This window comes from Numenius arquata, chromosome 12, assembly GCF_964106895.1.
Source record: "Numenius arquata chromosome 12, bNumArq3.hap1.1, whole genome shotgun sequence".
In the NCBI taxonomy this organism is placed as follows: domain Eukaryota; kingdom Metazoa; phylum Chordata; class Aves; order Charadriiformes; family Scolopacidae; genus Numenius; species Numenius arquata.
In genome coordinates, this window is record NC_133587.1 from 137,534 (window position 1) to 157,656 (window position 20,123).

At 49.9% G+C, this 20,123-nt stretch overlaps 1 protein-coding gene across 4 annotated transcripts in view; it reads right to left on the bottom strand.

The window, feature by feature from the left end:
• Nucleotides 1-20,123, bottom strand: part of PMEPA1 (prostate transmembrane protein, androgen induced 1) — a 54,458-nt gene that overhangs the window by 23,023 nt on the left and 11,312 nt on the right. The window contains exon 2 of one of the 4 annotated variants that reach the window (XM_074157000.1): nt 15,535-15,573. The exons of the other annotated variants lie outside the window; for them this stretch is intronic. Coding sequence (XP_074013101.1) covers nt 15,535-15,573 — 39 coding nt within the window. The remainder of the gene's footprint in view (nt 1-15,534; nt 15,574-20,123) is intronic. 4 annotated transcript variants of the gene reach the window in all.

Sequence of the window (20,123 nt, forward strand, 5' to 3'; positions counted from 1 at the left end):
ACACAGGGTTTTAGAGCAGGATTCGCCCACAGCGTGCGCCCCTGGCAGCCTCCTGCCCCGCTCAGGCAGTGGAGCCACAGCCTGTGGATGAAGCCAATGCAGATGGAGAGGGCTGGCGGTGGGGAACGATGCAATTAAGGTCCTGGGGAAGTCAAAAAGGGCAAGTAGCCAGAGCAAAGCTCGGCATGGGAGATGCACCACAGCGAGCAGAGGAGTACTCACCGTGATGCCAGGCACCTAGACCGCAGGAGGAGCACTGCCCTTGGTGCAGGCACGGAGCCAAAGTGCTCAACAGCAACAGGATGCAATCACTGGGCACAAACCTATTGGCATAAACGGGAAACCCCCGGCACAGGACACCCAAGCCCTTTGCCAGCAACTGGCCCTTGGGCAAGCACATGCCTCCTGCAGGGGCGCAGCAGGATACCTGTTGGCACCATGACAAAGAGCTAGGTGATACTTAGAGAAAGCAGAGCTGAGAAAAGCATCTTGCTTTCTGCCCTCAGAGCCCTTGCTCCAACAATGAAGCAGCACTTTCCGCTCCTCGCCACACACAGCCACTTCACAGGGTTATTTGGGCAGCCATGGCGATAGCACTGGGTGACAGCACTGGGACTCAACAGACCTGGGCCAAGAGCCCACAACAATGTGGAGTGGGCACCTCAGGGGGACCGTCCCACAGCAGCAACCGGCGAGCAGCACCACCCTCTAGCACAGCCCCAGAGACAGGGGACAGCTAGGCCACATCCAGTCCTGAAGCTTATAAAACCCACAAATGAATTGCTGCCCACTGTCAGCTAAATATGGTGGCACTGTAATGTCACACCTCATGTCCCGGCTTCCTCTGTAATCCTTGGGGATTTAGGCTAAGTTCAACTAACTGCAACACTCCATCCTCCATGCACCCCCATGCACACCCTGGAAAGGAAGGTCTCTACACACACACCCCTTGAGTCTTGCCAGACACAGCAAAATTAACCAGATGAATTAATGAAAAGTGTTCACAAATCTGCAGCAATCACTTTCATCCCTGATTTTTCCATTAACACCTCTGATATCCACAGAGCTGCCCTGGCTGCATGACTCAGAGTAAGACGCAGCAGAGATGTGCACAGCCCTGACTGCAGGTCCCTCTCCTCCCAATTTTCTCATCTTTTCATCCACCCCCACCCTTGGGCGCCTTCTGTTTGAAGAGGTTCCTTGTAGCCCTTGATGGCAGCGTTCTAGTTACATAAAAAAAAAGCATGTAAAAGACATAAATAAAGGTACAGCTATTTTTCGACTAAGCATGTGCAGGTGAGGCTATTCAAGAGTAACCAGGAAGGTGGTGGGGAGAAATGGAAGTTCAAATCAGACTGATATCAGCAAGAACTTGAAGCTTGGAGCTGAAAAGCATCCATGCATCCTTCATGCCTGTCCATGATTCCCCAAATTCTGCACTTACAAGCTCTGTGGGACACCAAGCAGGGATGCTCAAGGATTTCAGCCAAGAATGGTTTCAGGCCAGTAACTTTAAAGGCTTCTCAACAAGCTTGTGCAACTTCTTAAAGAGCAAATGGAAAACAAGTCTTGGAATAGGGGCAGACCAAAGCTGCGTCCCCCCTCCCCCCCCCTTCCAGCATCATTAAGTGCCTGGCAGCACCCGAAATGTGGGCTGCTTCATTAGCATCCTATAGCAAGCATCCTTCTCCACCACTGGTCCAGAGGTCCCTGTCTGCTCCCCTACCCTCCCAGGGGCTTTGAAAGGCAGAAGATAGATATGACCCAGCATTTTCTCCAACAGATCTGGGCTGCCTTCTTCACACAAAATTTACTGCCAATGGGTCACTGCCCAGAGACGCTGCCCTCAACAAGAAGTCATACGTCTGACTTTGAGCCGTCCTCAGCGCCCACATCTCCAGCCAAAGTCAGCAGCAAGGGCAGGCGCTTGGGCACCAGCAGGCTGCAGAGGAGGAGGAGGGAGAGAGACATCCTTATCCATTCTGTCAGCTTCTTTACAGCCTACCCACTACCCTCCCCGGTCTTCACTGACATTTCAGAGCACCACAGCTTTGGCAGTGCCCAGAGGCACCATCGAGAGCAAGGAGACACACAAGGACAGTCCTTGCCGTGAACAGCTGAGAGTGTACCACTACCTTGCATGCCCCAATAATTAGGGTACAAAACAAGTCCTTATCACTTTTGGAAAATGAAAGCTAAGGACGCCCCGTACACCACCTTGCCTTACCCATACTGACAAGCTGTCTTTTGCAAGCAGAGAACCAGAAAGGCCAAAGCTGGCATTACTGAGCTGGCCTGCAGCAGGCCTGGACCAAAGCGGGGTCCACAGATCTGGCCTGAGATCTGCCTGGCCCCTGTGCTGGCTTTAGAGCCCTGCCTGCCCCAAGAGCTCGCATTTGTGCCTGCTGGCAGCGAGCACGCTTTTGAAGAGCAGGGGACAGATGTTACAGCAAAATTTGGGCACACTTTGGAGCAGCACGTGGCTCCCTGGAAGGACCCGAGGGTAAACTCAGCAGAATCAAGTCCAGCCGAAGTGCCATTGTTATGCCAGATGCTCATGAAAGCCTCTGTAAAAGGATGTGGGTTAAGCAATGTAGCCAAAGAGTGGACCTCATTTTTTCTACTCGGGGCTAAAGAATGTAAATTTGAGAAGAGCCATCTGAATCTAGTCACCCTTCTGAGCTATGATTTTAGTAGAGAATAAACTCACAACTCCTCAGTAAGCAGCTGCGGGGACTTGGACTCCGCAGCGTCCCACGGGAGAGGCAGCAGTGTCAGCACTGGGACCGTGTCTGACCCCGGCCCCTCGCCCTCCCCTGTTCATACGCATGCCACAGAGGAAAATACCCTGGCACGGCAGCAACACAGCCCGGTGGGAGCAGCTCTGCTCTGGAGTATCCTTCCCCGTCCTGCTTGGAAGAGGGATGCGCCCATTATGCTAAACATTACATTTGAACTGCTCTAATTTCAGCAAGAACCAAACAGCTCCAGGCAACAGCTGGAATCCAAAGGCTGCCAGAGAGGGTGCAGCACCCAACGCTGCTCCTGGTTTAAAGAGGCCATTTCATCCACCAGATGCAGAGCTCCACTCATTAAAGAGACCAACGTTCTCCCTCTCGGAGACTGTGGACGGGGAAGATGAGATGAAAGAACACAGAACTTCAGATGGCAGATTACTCACCCTCCACTGTTTCTCTGTTAGGTCAGCTTCGAAACAATCACACCAGGCAAAGTCATTACTGCAATATTCGTGTATTAGCATCTGCTACATTTATCTTTTAAATAGTACCTCCATAAAACCACATACAAAGGCCCCACCATATTGTCAACAATTGCATTTGTTTACAAGGCAGCACAGGAAGTACTGGAGATAGATACAGAATATGATCCTGATATTGCTAGTGTGGGCACTGATCAGCAGCATTTTGGAGCTGCAGCAGCAACACCAAGGCATCAAAGAAAGCAGGATCTGGCCCATGACAACAGGCAGGACAGCTAGGAAGAGCCTGTTGGATTGGGTTCATGCATCATCAGTACAGTTAACAGCTGAATTGCATTTCCAGATTCAACATGGCCAGTTCTGAGGCAGCAAGCAGAAATAATGCCATGTGAGCTAGCAACGGCAGGCTGAGAGCAGGGTAGGAGGGCAGAGAGCAAGTGGGACTCACAAAAGGAGTCAGTTTGAGAAAAAACATTGTTGGAAAAAGGATGATGGAGCCCCAAGAATGTCAATCCTTGGGCCATCACCATGCATTTATAATTTAGTGCATTTTCTTCATTTGTCACCCTGGGTAATCAAGCATCACATCCTCTGAGTCACTGGCAAATGATGGCCTCATCCTGCACCCCCGCCCCCTTTTTTTTGTTTGTTTGTTTTAAAGGAAAAAGCCCCATTTCATGCTTATAGACACAGAAATATTAGACTGGTTGTGCCTCAAAATTTTTTGAGTTCTTAAAACACAGTAACTGCCCTGGATCACACCGCCATCCCTGTTTCTAAAAGGTGACCTTCCCCAGCTAGCATGGCTCGGTGGCAGCTGCGGGGAGTGGGACTGGCATTCAAGGACCAGGAAGGCAGGATTGACGCAGTTGCATGCAGCCTTCACACACAGGGAATTGCCAGCCTGAGAGCCAGGGTCATCAGCTCTTTCTGCTGGGACACCCCCTGGCTCTGGGCAGAGACCTGTCAGCTGGAGACTTGTTTAGAGAAACTCCTAACCTCAGAGCAATGAGAACTAACGAGGTTCTTTGGGACACTCAGAGCCTCTAAAATCTTGCATACGCCAACCGCGTCCCTCCCTTTTTGTGCCTATTTCTCTCACCCTCTCCATTTCAAGGATTTTGAGACCACATATTTTATGCACAGTAAGCCTGATCCCAACCTACTGAGATGACTGGAAGGAGTACATTGCTTTTGAAGTTATTCCCAAGGGTAAGGACAGCTGAACTAGATTAAAAGAATAAAGTAATTTTGACTTTGCACTTAAAAGATAGGTATATTTGCTTGCTCACTAGAAAACATTGAGCAAGGCTCATGGCCCCCAAGCTGAGAACAACCAGAGCACCTCCTTCTCCCTGAGAGGCAGCACGACAGCATCAGCCTGGACAACATCTGGGGCAGGAGCAAGGGCAGTGCGTCCCCTGCCCCTGGAACAAGAGCATCCAGAGGGACATAGCAATGAGAGCTTATAGATTGTAATCATAAATAGCATGAACCAGAAAAAAAACCTACCAAAGAATGAGTGAAAAAACACAGTACACAATATCCGGATCAAGCCCTACCAGCCAACCCTGAAAGGCCAAAGAGATTTTGTTTGTTGGGGGTATTTCTACAGCTAGTAAAAATAAACACATTAATAAATAAGTATTTTCATATACACTGGAAACACTCCCAATCAATATGTGGCTTGGTACCATAGAGGGTTTTTTTTTTTTTTCCTTCCACCCAGCAGAAACTCATGACAAAGGAAAGCACATCTCATTTATGAACTTAGCTATAAATACTTTTGCTAACTGCCATTTAGGAATTTCATTTCCTGCTTGAGCAAGTCCTGTTGAAAGAGGCAATTACCAAATTTGTTTCTAGTTATAGAAATAGATGTTTGTTGCTGCCCACATCTGTTTCGACAGACAAATTGCCAGTTGCAGACGCTCCGAGGAGAGCAAGTGCTCCATCCAGGGAGGGCTTTGCCACCTTACCAGAAAGCTAACAGCAATCAGTGGGATTGGGTTTCTGATTCCAGCTCCATCTGAGCCTTGTCTCCGGCTGCAGCAGAGCTGCCTCGCACTGACAAGGCACCTGCAGCCCCGCGCTCAGCCGTCACCCCCTCGCCACGCCGCTGGCACCGTCACCCACTGCTGCTGGCAGTGCCACGGCCGGACCCCTCCTGCTCTGCTAAGACACCCAGGAACAGACATTTCATTAGGCTCCAGGCCCATCAAAACAAGGCCACTTTAATTCCGCAGGTGACGAGGATCCATGACGCTGCACTTGTTCTATGTGCGGAGAAGAAGGTGGCAGCAGAGCATTCTCCAGCTGCAAAGCAGTAAGATGTAGTCTTTCCCGCTCCGTGCAGGACACCCCACCACACAACAGCCAGTGGTGATGGTGCACGGGTGCGGAGATGGGGGGTTTATGGATGCCATCAACATGGACCACAGCCTCTCCCAGCTGAATGCAGTGTATAGCGAGTTTTACCAGGTGTCCCTCCCCAGTGTCCTCCCTCTCCACTTTAGCTGTCCTCTAGAAAGTTTCCATTTCCACTTATTCCTGGGAAAACCGTTCTTCAGCCAATTCCCAACAGGCTTGGTCCTGTAGGACCAGCACTTGGAGCGTGGGCACCCTGAGGGGGACCACGGGGACAAGCACCCATCAACCGGTGCCCAGCACTGGCCCGGGGCTGTGGCACAGAGAAGCCAGGAAACACCAGGAGCTGTGGCCAGGGAACCTCCGTTCCTCCAGCACTTTCCCTGTGTGAATCAGTACAGCCTCACTCACCCACCCGGCGCAGATCCTGTAGCCCCTTGGCACTGGGAGCTGTGGTGGGGACCCCCCGTGCCCATTCCCAGGCTGCGGCACTGCAGCTCCCTGGGGGCTCAGGCCATGGTGCTGCATCGGCCACCCCCACGGGCGGCTCGCAGACGGGTGTCGAAACATGGGTTGAGCAAGCTGGCCAAAGCCTCACAAGGTCATGGCAGGGCTGTAACTGCGACCGGATTTCCTCAGCCCTGTCCAGAGCCATCCAGCAGGACACCTCTCCGGTCTCCACCCCTCCTCAAGCGCTGTTATCGTCTCTATTGTTTTGCAGCTTTTGCTTACAGAAGGAGTGACCTTTCACAAGGTAAGGCACTCCCATGGAACAAGGACAATCTTAAGTTAGACATAATTATGCATTGCAGAACAAAATATGCAAAATGCATGCAAATGCCCAGACACGCACACTGCTGTTTGGTCACTGCAATAGTCAAGTTCAGTTTTTGAACTGGTCTGACCACCACCAGATGGGAGCAAATGCATGTCTACACTCTCACACAGACGTGAAAAAAAATTGTATATCTATATACACACACCAAAGCAAATGGGGGAGGTGAGTAAAAATGCCCCAAAACTGACAAAATTAAAGGTAATAAGTTTACTTCTACCTCAGCTGTAGCAACAGCCTGAGAAAGGGTTTAACTCCTACAGCAGATATGCTGAAAGATCTAAGTTTCATCATAGTGTTTTGCGTTTGTGAGTTTTTAAACACACACAAAAAGAGAAGCTGTTCTCCCACGTAAAAACCCAGCAGCATTTGCTCAGCAGAGATGTTTTTTGGAGCCGAGGACAGGGCTGGGTTCCCATGCCCTCCCCTCGCCTGGCGGCAGTGGGACAAGCTGAGCCTCCCCACCCCAATCCCCATCCCCTGGCACATCTTCATCCCTCCTACCCACCTTATTGTCCCCAGCACCCCATCCCGTCCTCACGCAGCCCCCAGACTGATGACACTGAACAGCGGTGGAGAGCCAACCCACAAGGTCAGCCCCAACAATGTTTTGTGGGTGGTTGGAGGGGAGAGGCCCCCAGTTCCCCCATCCCCTCCACAGACCTGATTTCTATCCTGGCTTTTCAAGCCACCTCTGCAGGCCACAGCACCCTGGGAACGAGGACGCTCAGGCGGCAGCTGCCCTCGCACCGGGGCAGAGGGCAAAGTCAGGAGGACGGGAAGCGGGGAAGAGTACAGAGGGGAGGATTATCCATGGACACAGCTTGCCCTTTTCACTGCATTTAACAATAAAGCAGTAACTATAGCAACGGGGTTAATTAATGCATCCAATTTGCATAACTAAAACTCTGAACCCATTCAAACCTTGCTGATATTTTCATTCTTAAACCTAGCCTGCAAGGCTGTGCTCTTATGGCAAGGGAAACCCAAACAAACACAGCCATCCATAGGTACTGCTGTAGGTGCGGAGAGGTGCAGGTACTCACAGAAACAGTGCACGAAGCCGTCCCTCAGCAGCGTGACCTGCCAGTGAGGCTCCAAGAGTGATTTGCTCCACATACCTTTATTCCACCAGAAAGCATTAGCATTTGCAAATAATCAGACGGAAAAGAACAGAAAAAGGGGGACTGAAGTGTCCTTCAAAAAATAAAAACAGGGGAAAATGATTTTCAGAAATGGAGGAAGTAAAGCACATTCTAAGACAGAGGGGGTAAGGAGATAGGCAATGTAAAGGTTTCAGACTATCGTATAACCAGAGGGGGAAATGTCTTTTCACCACAAACATGCATCTGCATGATGTCTAGACAGTCATAAAAAGGGCAATTAAAGTACTGCAGGCTGCAGTAAGCTAATGTCTCCTCTCCCAGTCTAAACAGTTGAAACATACTGTACTAACTTCGAAAAAAAAATATAGGATAGAGAGAGAAATACAAGTTTGTAAGGAAAAATATTTTTAAATTCTGTTTTAAATAAGCCAGTAAATTAATCCAACCTTGTCAAATCTTTGCCTTATAACATATCAAATATTCCGCCTGCGTCCTGTCTAGACTGCAATAACAAAGGGCATTTAAAGCCCTGCAAGATGCGCTGACAGAGTAGCCATTTAAAGATGCAGTATTGCTTTTTCCATCTAAAACGATTTGTCAGATGGAGTTAAAATGAAAATGATAAGTAATCATTCTGGTTCACAACCATTTCAAAAGAAAAAAAACACAATAAACCCACAGCATAATGATAGAAATCCCACTAAAATCATTCCAGTGTATCATTCCAGTGGAATTTGTTTGGCCTTTTTTTTTTTAAGTGACATTTGCTTATTTTTTTATTTTGTTAATCTGAGATATCACTTTCTGCAGCACATACATTTCTAAACAGCCTGATTAAGTATTAAGCCTGAAAGAGCCAGCTCCAAGTATTAATTGATTTATTGACATAAAACAATGACTTGTGGAGAGACAATATTAAAACTCCAAGGGTTAACATTGAAAAGGATCTTTTTATTTATTTACTTAAAAGCAAAAGAATAAGCTATCTCAAAGGACAGAAAGTGACCAGTCTCCATCACTGATACAGTTCAGCCTGGGCAGTCACTGTCCTCAGGACAGCAAGAGAGGAAAAAAAGTTAAAGCAAACTATGTGGGTACACACAGCACGTTTTTTTACCAAGAAAGGATTGATTAGTGGAAAAAGTAAAAGGAGATATAATCCTGTCTAACACAAGAAACATTCTCCTCCCTTCCTGAGCTTTATCAGCAATTGGAGAAATCTCAAAAAATATTTATATGCAAAACAGCTGCTCTGGCTTGGCAGGATGGCTGGCACTGCCCATGGTGGAGCAAGGGCCCTGCAGGTCTACAGCCATCCACTTCTAACAAAGTCCAAGACTTGATTTTGTTGTGACATGGCATGACCAGAAGCCCCTGGTGAGGGAAAGGGCTGGGACATGCCCAGCCCTGGGTCCAACTGCTCCACACAGCTGCTTCTTGGCAGGGGGACACAGTGGGTAGGGTCACCCCTGCAAGTTCAAAACTGACCGCTGCTCCTCCCCGCTCCATGCCCAATAGCATACCACCACCACCTCGTCTGCACCTCCCTCTCTCTCCGCACCCTTCTTTCTTAATTATTATTTTAATAAGACTGTTTCCAACTTCACTACTCATTCCGCAATAGCCCAAGGGCTACAACTGTTCATTAGACAGAATTTCTGCTTTAATTGCACTGACACAGATGTGTAGGTTATCTGGAAAAAATTACTAAAATGAGCAGTAAAGAATGGGGCTGGATGCCTTTCTTCCCTTACGGAGAGTTTAATTTCAGATTATTTCCCCCCATACTCTGTAAAAGCACCATCATTCAGCGCATCGCAGGTTCACCGAGGAATTAACCTGAATTGTTCCCGCTGCCAGGGTTCGCACTGGTGCACTCTGCTCCTCGCATGACACTAGGATTTCCGTGGGGGCAAAAAGCCCAGGTTTGGCTCCAGGGGTGGCAGATGGGCTGGGAGGGCCCTAGGCCACCAACCCACCAGGCTGCAGAGAGCAGCCCCTCCACGGGTGCTGGAGCGGAGCCCCAAGGCAGCCCCCCATCCCAGGGGAGGAGACGGTGGCTGACACCCTGCCCAGTGACGCGTCCCCACCACTGCAACGGGACAGCCCATGTTCCCCAGGCAGCGCAAGCTGGTGACATTCCCCTGAGAGGGGAAGTAACCGAGACCACCAATAAAGCTTCAGGGAAGTTGTTCATACTGCTGCACTGCCTCAACCCAACTGCAACTCGTGGGTTTTGCCATAAGGATAAAAACGGTCCCGGATGAACACCCGGGTGCAATCACCCTGCGTGCCCGTGTCGTCGTGGCTTTCAGCAACTCCAGAATGACAGCCCTTGCCAAGACATGGGAGCACCAAACCTGGCAGGGCAGGGCCAATGGCACTACTGCCCATCCCCGCAGCAGGGAACAGGCTCCCTCGGTCCCCCCTCATCCTCTGCAAAGAGGGAAACCACCAGACAGAGAAATGTCATCCCTTCTGCTCAACAGCGTCCAGGCCATGAACTCACCACGGCTGCACAGCTGTCAAATCAGCCATGGGGTGGGTGTACATGAACTTCCTCGGCAATTCATGTTGGCAAGAGCCAGACACATAATAACCTTGGATTCACAGAGGAAGAGCTGCCAGTGTTATTTCTATTTAAAACCTCTATTTGAGCTTCATACACTCATTCTTCACACATAATACACATGCACATACACACAAAATGCTTCTGGATCTGGCTCCCTTCTGCTTTTCACGTCACCAAGAGCGCTGCCTGGTAGCGATTTCAGGTTTTGGCTCACTTATTATTTAATAGATTTTAATTCCATAACAAAAAGTATGAACCTGCCAATTTTTTGTTACATCTTATTGCCAGGAAGAAAAACTAATAATAAAAAAAGAAGAAAAAAAAAAAAATCATGCAAGAAACTTCCTACCAACTTATTTATGGCACAGTTACCCCCCTGCCATTTACCCCCAAAGCCCAGGCAGGGGTTGCAGCACAAAGGCCAGGCAAAGGTTGTGGCTGCAGGAGCATCAGCCAGGGTAGGCTGGGGCAGGGGGGACTGCAGATGCATATCAAGGGTTCAAATCCTATCTCTGAATATGTCTAAAAGCCATTAAAAATGTCTCCTTCAGCAAAACTCATCTTCGATTTAAAGGGCGGTGGGGGGGCAGGGATTTCACAAATGCTTCATGTCAAAAAAGTCTGCGTTAAGGGAAAAAAAAACCCAAACTTTCCTTTGTTGCTAGGGGACTTACTTGCTTTGCATCTGCTGAAAACCTTTAAAACTCCACCATTGTATTTTAACAAAACCCTGAGACTGAAGCATCTCACGTGCTAGAAATCAAGAGCACATCAGTTCCATCCTTCATGTGTAAGTACTTTGCTCAGGCCTGACTTCATTTTGTATCTTGGTCCTCGATGCTTTTTGGCAGTTTGCTCTAGACTTACTGGCAGGGGCTAAAAGGTTTCTATTTAGCTGGTGTCAGCTGAGCATCTGTGCCTGCAAGAACTGGAGTGGGGGTGATCCAGACTGCATTTCAAAAGCACATTTCTTTCTGGGAGCTGCCACAAGAATTTTAAATCAAAATGTCTTTGGGTAGCAGGGGGACTCCCTACAGAAGGTCCCTGCTGCTGTCCCAAGCCCAGCACCCAGTTCTGGGAAGCATCCTGACCAGTGGAGGGAAAGATGCTGGGAACGCTCCCAACCTGTGACCCCCTGACAAAAGGCAGGGAGAGCATCTGGACCCGCAGTCTGAGGGAGTGAAGGCGACCATTGTGCTGCCTCGACCGGGCAGGCACTGACGTGCCACGGGACCAAGCAGTGACGCAAACCCCAGCTGCAGCATCCTTGGGCATCGCAACAAAAGCCACTGGCGTGTCGGGGACAGGGGAGCCACATGCAGCCCACCCTTCCTCGCCAGCACAGGACCAAGGAGCTCAATGGATTTCCATCCTGACCAGCCCTGAGTCTCCCTGTGCCTCCACACATTTCACACATACCATCCTTACTCTCCCGAATGCAGCCATGCCATCTTCAGCACAACAGCAGGACAGAACAACAAAGCAAGTGCTTCCTTCCACAGAGCCTTTATATTTTGCTTTCCCTGTCTGTCTCAGTTAAAAGTGGATGAACCAAGGTTTTCCCTCTCTGCCAAGCCTGGAGATCAGCTCAGCATTCAGAAAAGCTGAAGCTGAGACCCAGCTCCAGAACATATTGCTTGTGTGACCCTGAGCAAGCCCTTTGGCTTCTCTGCCTTGTAGGTCCCCATGTATAAAAATACAAATATTCTAAATAAATGCTAGAGCTAAGCACGAAGAGAAAACAAAAGACCTATTAAAAGCCCTCCTTCATCTCTGTCAGAAGGAAAACACCATTACCCAGTACTCAAAAAGATGCATTAAAGGAGACAGAGCAGCTTGGGGGTGTAGGGATGCCCTGGCAGAGCAGAGACACCCCCCCTAGCCAGCCGCCTCATGCACCCCCAGGATGGAGCTTTCCCAGGGTGCTCCCAGGCCCCAGCCCTACCGGTAGCCACGCTCCGGGGCCACCAGAGGAGGCAGGAGCAGCCCCTTTCCCCAGCACTCCCGGCTGACAGCAGGGCTGGTCCCACACTGAAACATACCGTTGTCAACAACCCACCCTGAGAACTTTCAGCAAAACTGACATGAAACAAAAATCTAATTAGTTTCACTCTTCCCGAAGGGAAGACTACCTCTCAGAAGCTAGGTTTTCTGTCACAAGACCTGTTCCACATCAGCTGTACAGACACTGAAGCCAGAGGGACCCACCTGCCCAGAGGTGGTGGCACCACCCTGGACACCTGCAGCACCCACTGCTGCTCTGCACAGGACCTCGGCTGGCTGCACGGGTCCATTCCCAGGCTATGCCTTCAGGATTACAGCCTGAAGCCAACTAAAAACACTCCCAAGAGCTGAGATAGTTTATGTAGCCATTAAAAGCCCACCCCCTTCTAATGGGAGGCGAAATACTAACAGCTGAAGTTTTATTACCCTAGTAGTCACCTGATGACAATCCTTCCTCAGAACACCCTACACCACATCCATACCTTTCTATCTAGAGAAAAGGTGAGGACAGGGAGTTTCTTCTCCCCCTGCCTCCATTGCCTTCTACCCCATTTCCAAAACATCATCGCTCCTGCAGCAACTCCTGCCCAGGTGCTCTGGGCTGGTACTGCCCGCAGAGCCGGGAGCTGCAGCAGGATGCACTGGTGGCATTAGTGGCACTGGTGCCACGCACCTGTGGTCTTGGTGAGGTCCAGCCCAAATGTCCTCGCAGCCTGGCACCAGCCATGGCAGCAGCTCATCTTCTGACAACTGCCTGTGATTTATTGTTGGTACACAGGCACAGGGAGACTGACAGATCCTGCTCCAGGAGTTTATCAGCAGTATGCAGTTATTGAAACAAACCCTTTTAGACTAATACAACAAAATGCCCAAACTTCCAACAATAGAACAATACATGAGGGCATTTTCACAGGGGAGCGTGGCAGCAAATACAGAGCACGACCTAGGTTCTAGGAAACAGAGGAGGTCTGTATGTCCACTCAGACAGAATTCATTCAAACCTCTAAGAAATCAGTAGACCACGCATTTTCATCTAAATACATATTTTGCCTTGTGAATTTTGTTTTGCGCAAACCCTCCACCCTGCTCTTTGATTTTAAAGAGTTCAAGGACTGCATCTCCTCCTAAGTCAGATGAGAGGCTACCTGGTGAAGGCTCCACCTCCTCACCCTCCGTACCGGTTCCCAGCCATCCTCTGCGAGGAGCAGAGAGCCAACACAAAACCAACAGGAATTGCACCGTTTTCACTGCCCATGGGGCAGATGGCAGTGCCTGCCCCAGCACACAGCTCTGTGTGTGTGTGTCACACGATCCAATGACCCCCTGCAGCAGGCAAAGGAGATCCACAACAGAAATTAAAAGGGTCTGACATCCACACCAGATGTCTGACATCCAGGAGTTACCATAAGACAGTGGAACAGTTTAAAAACCTAAGAAAGAATATCAATGAAAAATAAATCTCCCTTGGGTCAGTCTCGGGTGCAGTGATGCTCCCTGCCCAGGGTTTGTGCAGGGCTTTAGCCCAGGCGCCACGGGGATGGGCCCAGGCATCTTTCCGCAGGGGTCCCGGCTCCGCAGCCAGGACCAGGCACTCCGGGAGGAAGCAGCTGTCGGAGGTGGTCATGTCTGGTAACACCAGCCCCGGCTGTAGCTGCAGACAAGGACCCAGACAACAAAGACGAGGCAAAAAGCCATCCCACAGAGGCAGTCCTGTCTGGCAGACCATGGCTTTCAGAAGCATGGGGAGACTTTCTGAGCACGCACTGATGTCTGCAAACACAACTCCTCACTGGGTGCACCATTAAGCTAGCAGAAAGACCGCTAAAGTGTCCTACGCTGTACTCCAAACAGTATCCATCTAGTGAGAGTAAAAACCCCAAAGAGTACAAGACTGTGGCAAAGCAGCAAGCAACTGGAGACTGCAGGGAATGACTCTACAACAACAAAAAATTATATTTAATTTTCTGTTATTCATATTCTAAGAAAACCACGTTTTCACTTGCATCTTTGCTTCCCTCCCTGAGGCACAAACATACACACAAAATGGGACAGGGAAGACCAGGGAAAGCAGGAAGAGCAGCACAGCTGTAATATCCCTGCTTGCATGCTTTCCTAAATCACAGGACAAGAAAGCGAGTGCAAGTTTTACTACAGTCGAGCACCAGCAAACACTTTTGCCAGAGCGAAAACGCCCCAAGCTACGCTGCTCAGAGCAGTGTGACACTGGGGCTCCCTCTGCCCACCCGGCATATCTGCTGATATCTGTTGCTTAAGGCATTAATATAAAATAAATATAAATAAATCATTGACTGCTGCAGGACAGTTCCCCCACGGACTGCAGGACCGTCCCATCAGCGGGGCTGCGCTGGCCCCGAACGCTCCGCTCCTGGCCTCGGCTCCTGCTGTTCCCCTGCCCCATGTTCCCACCACAGCAACGCTGCCGGTGGGACTGCTGGGGTCTAACAGCTTTTGTGCATAAGCAAGGACTATTTTGCTGTACAACCAGATTGTGCCACCAGGCTCGAAATAAAGCAACTGAAATAATTCTTTCTTGTCTTTTATTTTAGATTATGACTTATACTGACAAATGCTTGATAGAAGTCTAATGAATGACTTGGAGGTATTATAAGCACATTAAAGATCTGAGCGTGGTTATAAGCCAAGGCCATAAGCTCTACTGACTTCTCAGGCTCTGTAACAACTGACTAGCTATTTATTAAAATAATTTATTCACCACTTGTTAACACTTTATTTAGTCACTTGCTCTCCAGCAGGCTTAGGACACCACATTTGAGCAAAGACGCCTTCCTTTTGAGGTACTCTCACATAAACTCAGTTCTAAATTGAGAGAGACCCATACATGTTACGACAATGTTAAACCAGCAAAGGCTCTTTTGCAAACAGGTTCAGCTCAAATCCAGCGGCCTGGTTCAATAGGGCTCTTGATGCTTGGCTTCGTCTATCCTGAGCATGGGCCACACTCAACAGGAGTCTGTCATGCCATAACTTAAAAAGCTTCAGGTGGTCAAACAAAATACACAAAATACAGTGAAAGCTTTTTTCTCGATGTAATGCTGCTCATTAGTTTGCCAGAATAACAGCAAATGGAAAAGTACTTGCGCTTAAAAAGACTTTCAGGTTTTGAACATGTTTCTACATTGAACAGCAGAAGAAAAAAATTCCACCCAGGATTACCCAAGTGCAGCTACTATCGATAGACAAAAAATACTGGGTTTGCAAAATCAGTCTCTGAAGCCACCGCTGCATCCCCCTCTGCACTCCGAGCAGCAGGTACTGCCGCTCTTGGGGCAAGGCAACGAACCACCCGTTCTGCCAAGGGAGTAATCGGGGTGTTTATAGTACAGCAGCTGCAATCATGCAATCAGCCTTCATAATTAGATCTTGGCAGCTCTTGAAATACTTCACTTACCCAGTTTACCTGGAAAGGTGTGACCTAAACATTCAATGCCTGGAGACATTTGAAAGAAAAACAGAAAGCATCCATCAGTGATGTGAGCCACCTCTGACCGGCTGCAGCACCCCCCAGTTTCCGTCCGGGGGACTCACCCTCCAGGAGACCCCTGTAGCCAACCATGGCTGGCATCTGCACCCAAGCCTACGACTTCCACAGTGGCCAGGAGTACCTAACGCACTGCAAGCTGGGTCTCACTGCTCCTGGTAACAACCCCCGGTAACGACCCCACATGCTTTTCCCACACCAGAAGTTGCAGCACAAGGTCCTGTTCCTCTCCAGCTGTGCCACTTCACTTCCCCAGGACTGCTCTCCTCCAGCACTCGTGGCCAATTCGCCTGATGACATGCTGAAACCTTACAAAGGTTTCCGAAGAGTTTGGGATCACTGAGCCCACCCCAAGACCTTCCCTCCACGTCCCGCAGTGCCAGACCCTGGGCATGGCCACGGCAGTGCTGTGCTGGGCGATGTGTCCTGTGCCGTCTCCTCCATGCAGGAGCCCCAGCCACTGCCGAGCCCCAGCAAATGCTCAAGGTTTCTTGACACCCCGTCCCAGCAGGGGGGGCAGAGGCTATGGGGTGCTGAAGGGGAAGACCCACAGCAAAATCTTGCACAAAACCCCAGATGCAATGCCCAGCAGATGTATTTTCAAGTGAGGAACAAAGCATCAAAAAGTGTGGAATAAAAGACAACCGATGACTTCTCTCTGGCCCATCAGCGAGCAGGGCATTACTTGCTGCAAAACTGATGGAGTGACGGGACACAGATCCTCCCCAACACCACCCCAGGCCAAGCCAGTGCCCTGCAGTCCCGCAGGGGATTTCACCAGAGAAAACCTGTGTATGGGGCTCCTTTATGAAGCCCATAAGAACTGTTTGTTGCTGATAATGGTTAATTGGTACTGATTAGCACCTGCCACAGTCTGATGCCAAAGGAGTCATACTTGCATGTAAAAGTGGCCTTTACCGGGGGACAGGGAGGCTCCCGGGACACGGAGCCCCCGGTGCTCGCCCACCACCCGCTCCTTATGCTGCGGGAGCAGGAGAGCAGGCAGGCGGCTCCAGGCACTACAGCAACACATCATTCCTCCCAGATGAAGTTTTAAAAAGTTACTGCCCATGCATCTGAGAGGATAGAGATAGGCAACTTTTTCACTCCAGGAAAAGATTAAGAGTCAGAGAGCAGCTGTAAATTACTGCAGCAGCTAAATAACTTGGGTTCCACAGGCTTGGAACTCGCTGATTTTAAGTCAGGCTGATTTAGAGGAACGAGTTCAGATGTATCGCAAATCAATGCTCTGCACACAGGAGGCATCCAAAAGTCACGGTGCAAACGTGTAGCATCACCTGCACTCGCACGGGAGCCAAAAGCCTCCGCCGGCGGGTGCACCACCAACACCAACCCTCGTGGGCGCAACACCAACACCGACCCTCACGGGACAGGAAAGAAAGGGATTCTGCTGAGCCAAACACCAATGGGTGGCAACAAGCTGTGACCTCCTCCTCCTCGCTGCTCCGCAGCCAGCTCACTGCACAGGGCCCGGAAAGGGGTGGGAGGCCAAGAGAGAAGTAGAGCCTGAGAAAAAGTAGAGGCCAAAAAAGGCTTGGGAGGCACAAAAGCTGTGGGAGTCCAAAGGAAAGTTAGAGATTGAGAAGAAGCCTCTGTGGCTGCAGCTGGCTGGATCACAATCAGTTGTTCTCTGCTTAAACTTCCAGAAGGCACCGTCTCTCCCCGCGCCGCTTGGCAGCGCAGGGAACGCCGCGCCGGCCACAGCCAGCCCGAGGCCCCCTGCCCACAGGGGCACGTCTCCCGACACACCACGGCTCACCCAGGACGTTCCAGCAATGGCCTGGGACGCGCAGGAGAACCAAGCCCGAACCCTCTGGAGTCAGGCAGGATTCAAGGACACTGCTTCTCTCCTCTTGGGGCTTGCCCGGCTCTCACTTGCTCACATTTGCCCTTTCGGTTTATCCATGCATCTTGCCAACTTTTAAATGCGAACGAGCATTTGCACTTAAAGTCAGTGCTTTAAACTTGACGCTCGGCCTTCCTCCCTTCCTCCATATACGCGTAACTTCTTTTTTTAATGCCATCAGCAGCAGGGAAGAGATACAGGAGTGGATGAGCCGTCGGTGCGTATTCCCTGTGGATGAGTGCCTGGAGCCCTGCCACAGCCCACTCCTGCCAGACGTCTCCATGCGAAGGGTGGCTCACACCGTCTGCCCACCAGCACAGCAGCAAGGAACCATAATTACATTGGCTGGACCAACACCTGTCAGTGGTTTTGTCTTACACTGCTTGTGCAACCAAACAGGCTGCCAACAAAACAAAGATGTACTTAGTCTAAACAGGTGAAAACATGAAACAGGGAATGGAGCTGCCACGTTTGCCCCACAACACCTGTGTGCAACACATGCCGGAAAATGATTTTTGGTCCGCAAGAAGGCTCCAAAAGTAGGAAAAAGCATTGCATGCACTGAAAAGACAAGTCTTCGGTGTGGGAGGAGGGCAGATGACTGCCCGTCCCCAGAGCCCAGCTCCTGGATCAGGCCCCACACTGGTGCAGGGCACAGGGATGCTCTTTGCTGGGCTACAGCACCAGCACCAACAGAGCGTGGCCAGGAGTCCCACAGAACCAGCCACCCCACCCAGGATGGGTGGCAGGATAGGGCCACCTCCACCTGCCCAGGGCTGGCTGTGGGTCAGAGCTGCTCCCCAAAATGCATTGGGCCAGTTGAGAGCAGAAATGCTCATTCCCAGTGCCGCACGCTGGGGTCCGCGTGGGCAGGGACCATTGCACCACATCTCTCTACTACGGAGCTGGAGCTGGGTAGCGAGGTGGGAAGGGGAGGGCAAACACCCTGAAGGATCACGAGCAAAGACCCCAAAGGACTTAGGCCAGCCTCAGCCTTTCTGCAAGGCAGGAACGCCAGGATCAGCTCCCAACTGCACCAAGTCACACCAAAGATATGCTCCCCCACCAGCAGATGGGATTTATTGTAGATGATTCGTTCTGGCATAAATACATCAGCCCCACCTCTCGCAGCCTATTTACTGAAAGCCACTAAACATTAAACAGAGGCAAAAAGTGTATCCCAGCAACATCTGGAATTTATCCTTCCCTTCTTCTGAAAAAAAAAAAAAAAAAAAATCACGCCCTATTCTTTTTGAGACAGAAAAGTGATTATATAGAATTATAATGCTGGAAGAAGATAGAGAAGAGCAGAGATTTTCTTTGAAACACTATTTGGACAATTAAAAAAGGGACAGTTTCAAAGAAGCAGCAAATCCTATCTCAGCTTTTTCTGCCCTGTCTCACAGTGCCAGGCTTTCCTCCCACGTGTTGGCTAAGGCACTCTTAGGAAAGCAACAGAGTTTTTTCATCCTTGCAAGACCTTTAGTAAGCTAGAAGGAAAACCAGCTCTAAGTCCTAACTGGTTGAAGATACACCAAATAAAAAAAAAAAAAAAAAATTTCTTCCAGTTCCTGCCAACAAGATTCAGAGGAGCATAGAGTTTTCATAGAAGCACAGAATGGTTTGGGTTGGAAGGGACTTCTAAAGGTCATCTAGTCCAATCCTGCAATGAGCAGGACGGGTTTTCTGTGGAGAAAAGCTATTTGAGGACCAGCCTTCCAAAAGAAGATGGGTCGGTCTTTATCCAAGAGAGCTAGTGCTCTACCTCTCCAGACAGAAGAATGGAAAGGCTTTATATAGAGAAACAGGAAAGACTATCTGGATTAATATGAGGATGCAAGGTCAAAAGGTGGTGTCCTCCACTTCCTCAGGCTTCTGGTCCCAGAGCGGCTGGGTGACAGCCCCACAGCATCTCCTGGCCCCAGTTGCAACCGGGGAAGCCCCAGTTCAGGGGGAAACCCTCCCTGGAGGGAAGCGAAGCAGCTGCTCCGGCCAAGCCCACAGAAGTGCCTCCAGCTACTAAATTACCCAATGACTTAACCTAACTGCATTGATAGGGCTGGAAAACAAAGCTGCAGTCCTTGACATGTGCACAGTTAGGAGAGGACAGCTGCAAGAGTTCCACACCTTTCACCTGCCACCAGCAGCTACAACCATGGTCAGAGATGCCCCGTCCCATGTCCGGCCCCAGCCCCGGGTGACTGAGTGCTGCAGGGGGGAGACCATGGGGCAAACCCCCACTCCAGACACCCTTCTCACAATGCAGAGCCCCCAAAGACAGGTAGGTCTGATTTTGCAAACAAAGGCAAGGCTGTTCCTAGAACCATTCCCTTTACTCAGGCCCCTCAACCCCCATCTCCTTGGCTGCGCATGGACTGGATGCAGGATTTCATCAGAACATCAAACTAGGAAGCCGTAAAATCACTGTGCAAAAAACCAATTATACCTATTTTCGTAAGAGCCAATTTAAGCTTGTATTTAGGTCCCCTCACATACCCCTACGTTACATAAAGCATTTCTTCCACTTGAAATGTAGCTTTCTAAAGGCCATTTTGCTTAATTTAATAGATACTTAACATGGGTCTGCAAATCTCTAGAAGCGTAACCAAGGAAGACACACAGCTACAAGATA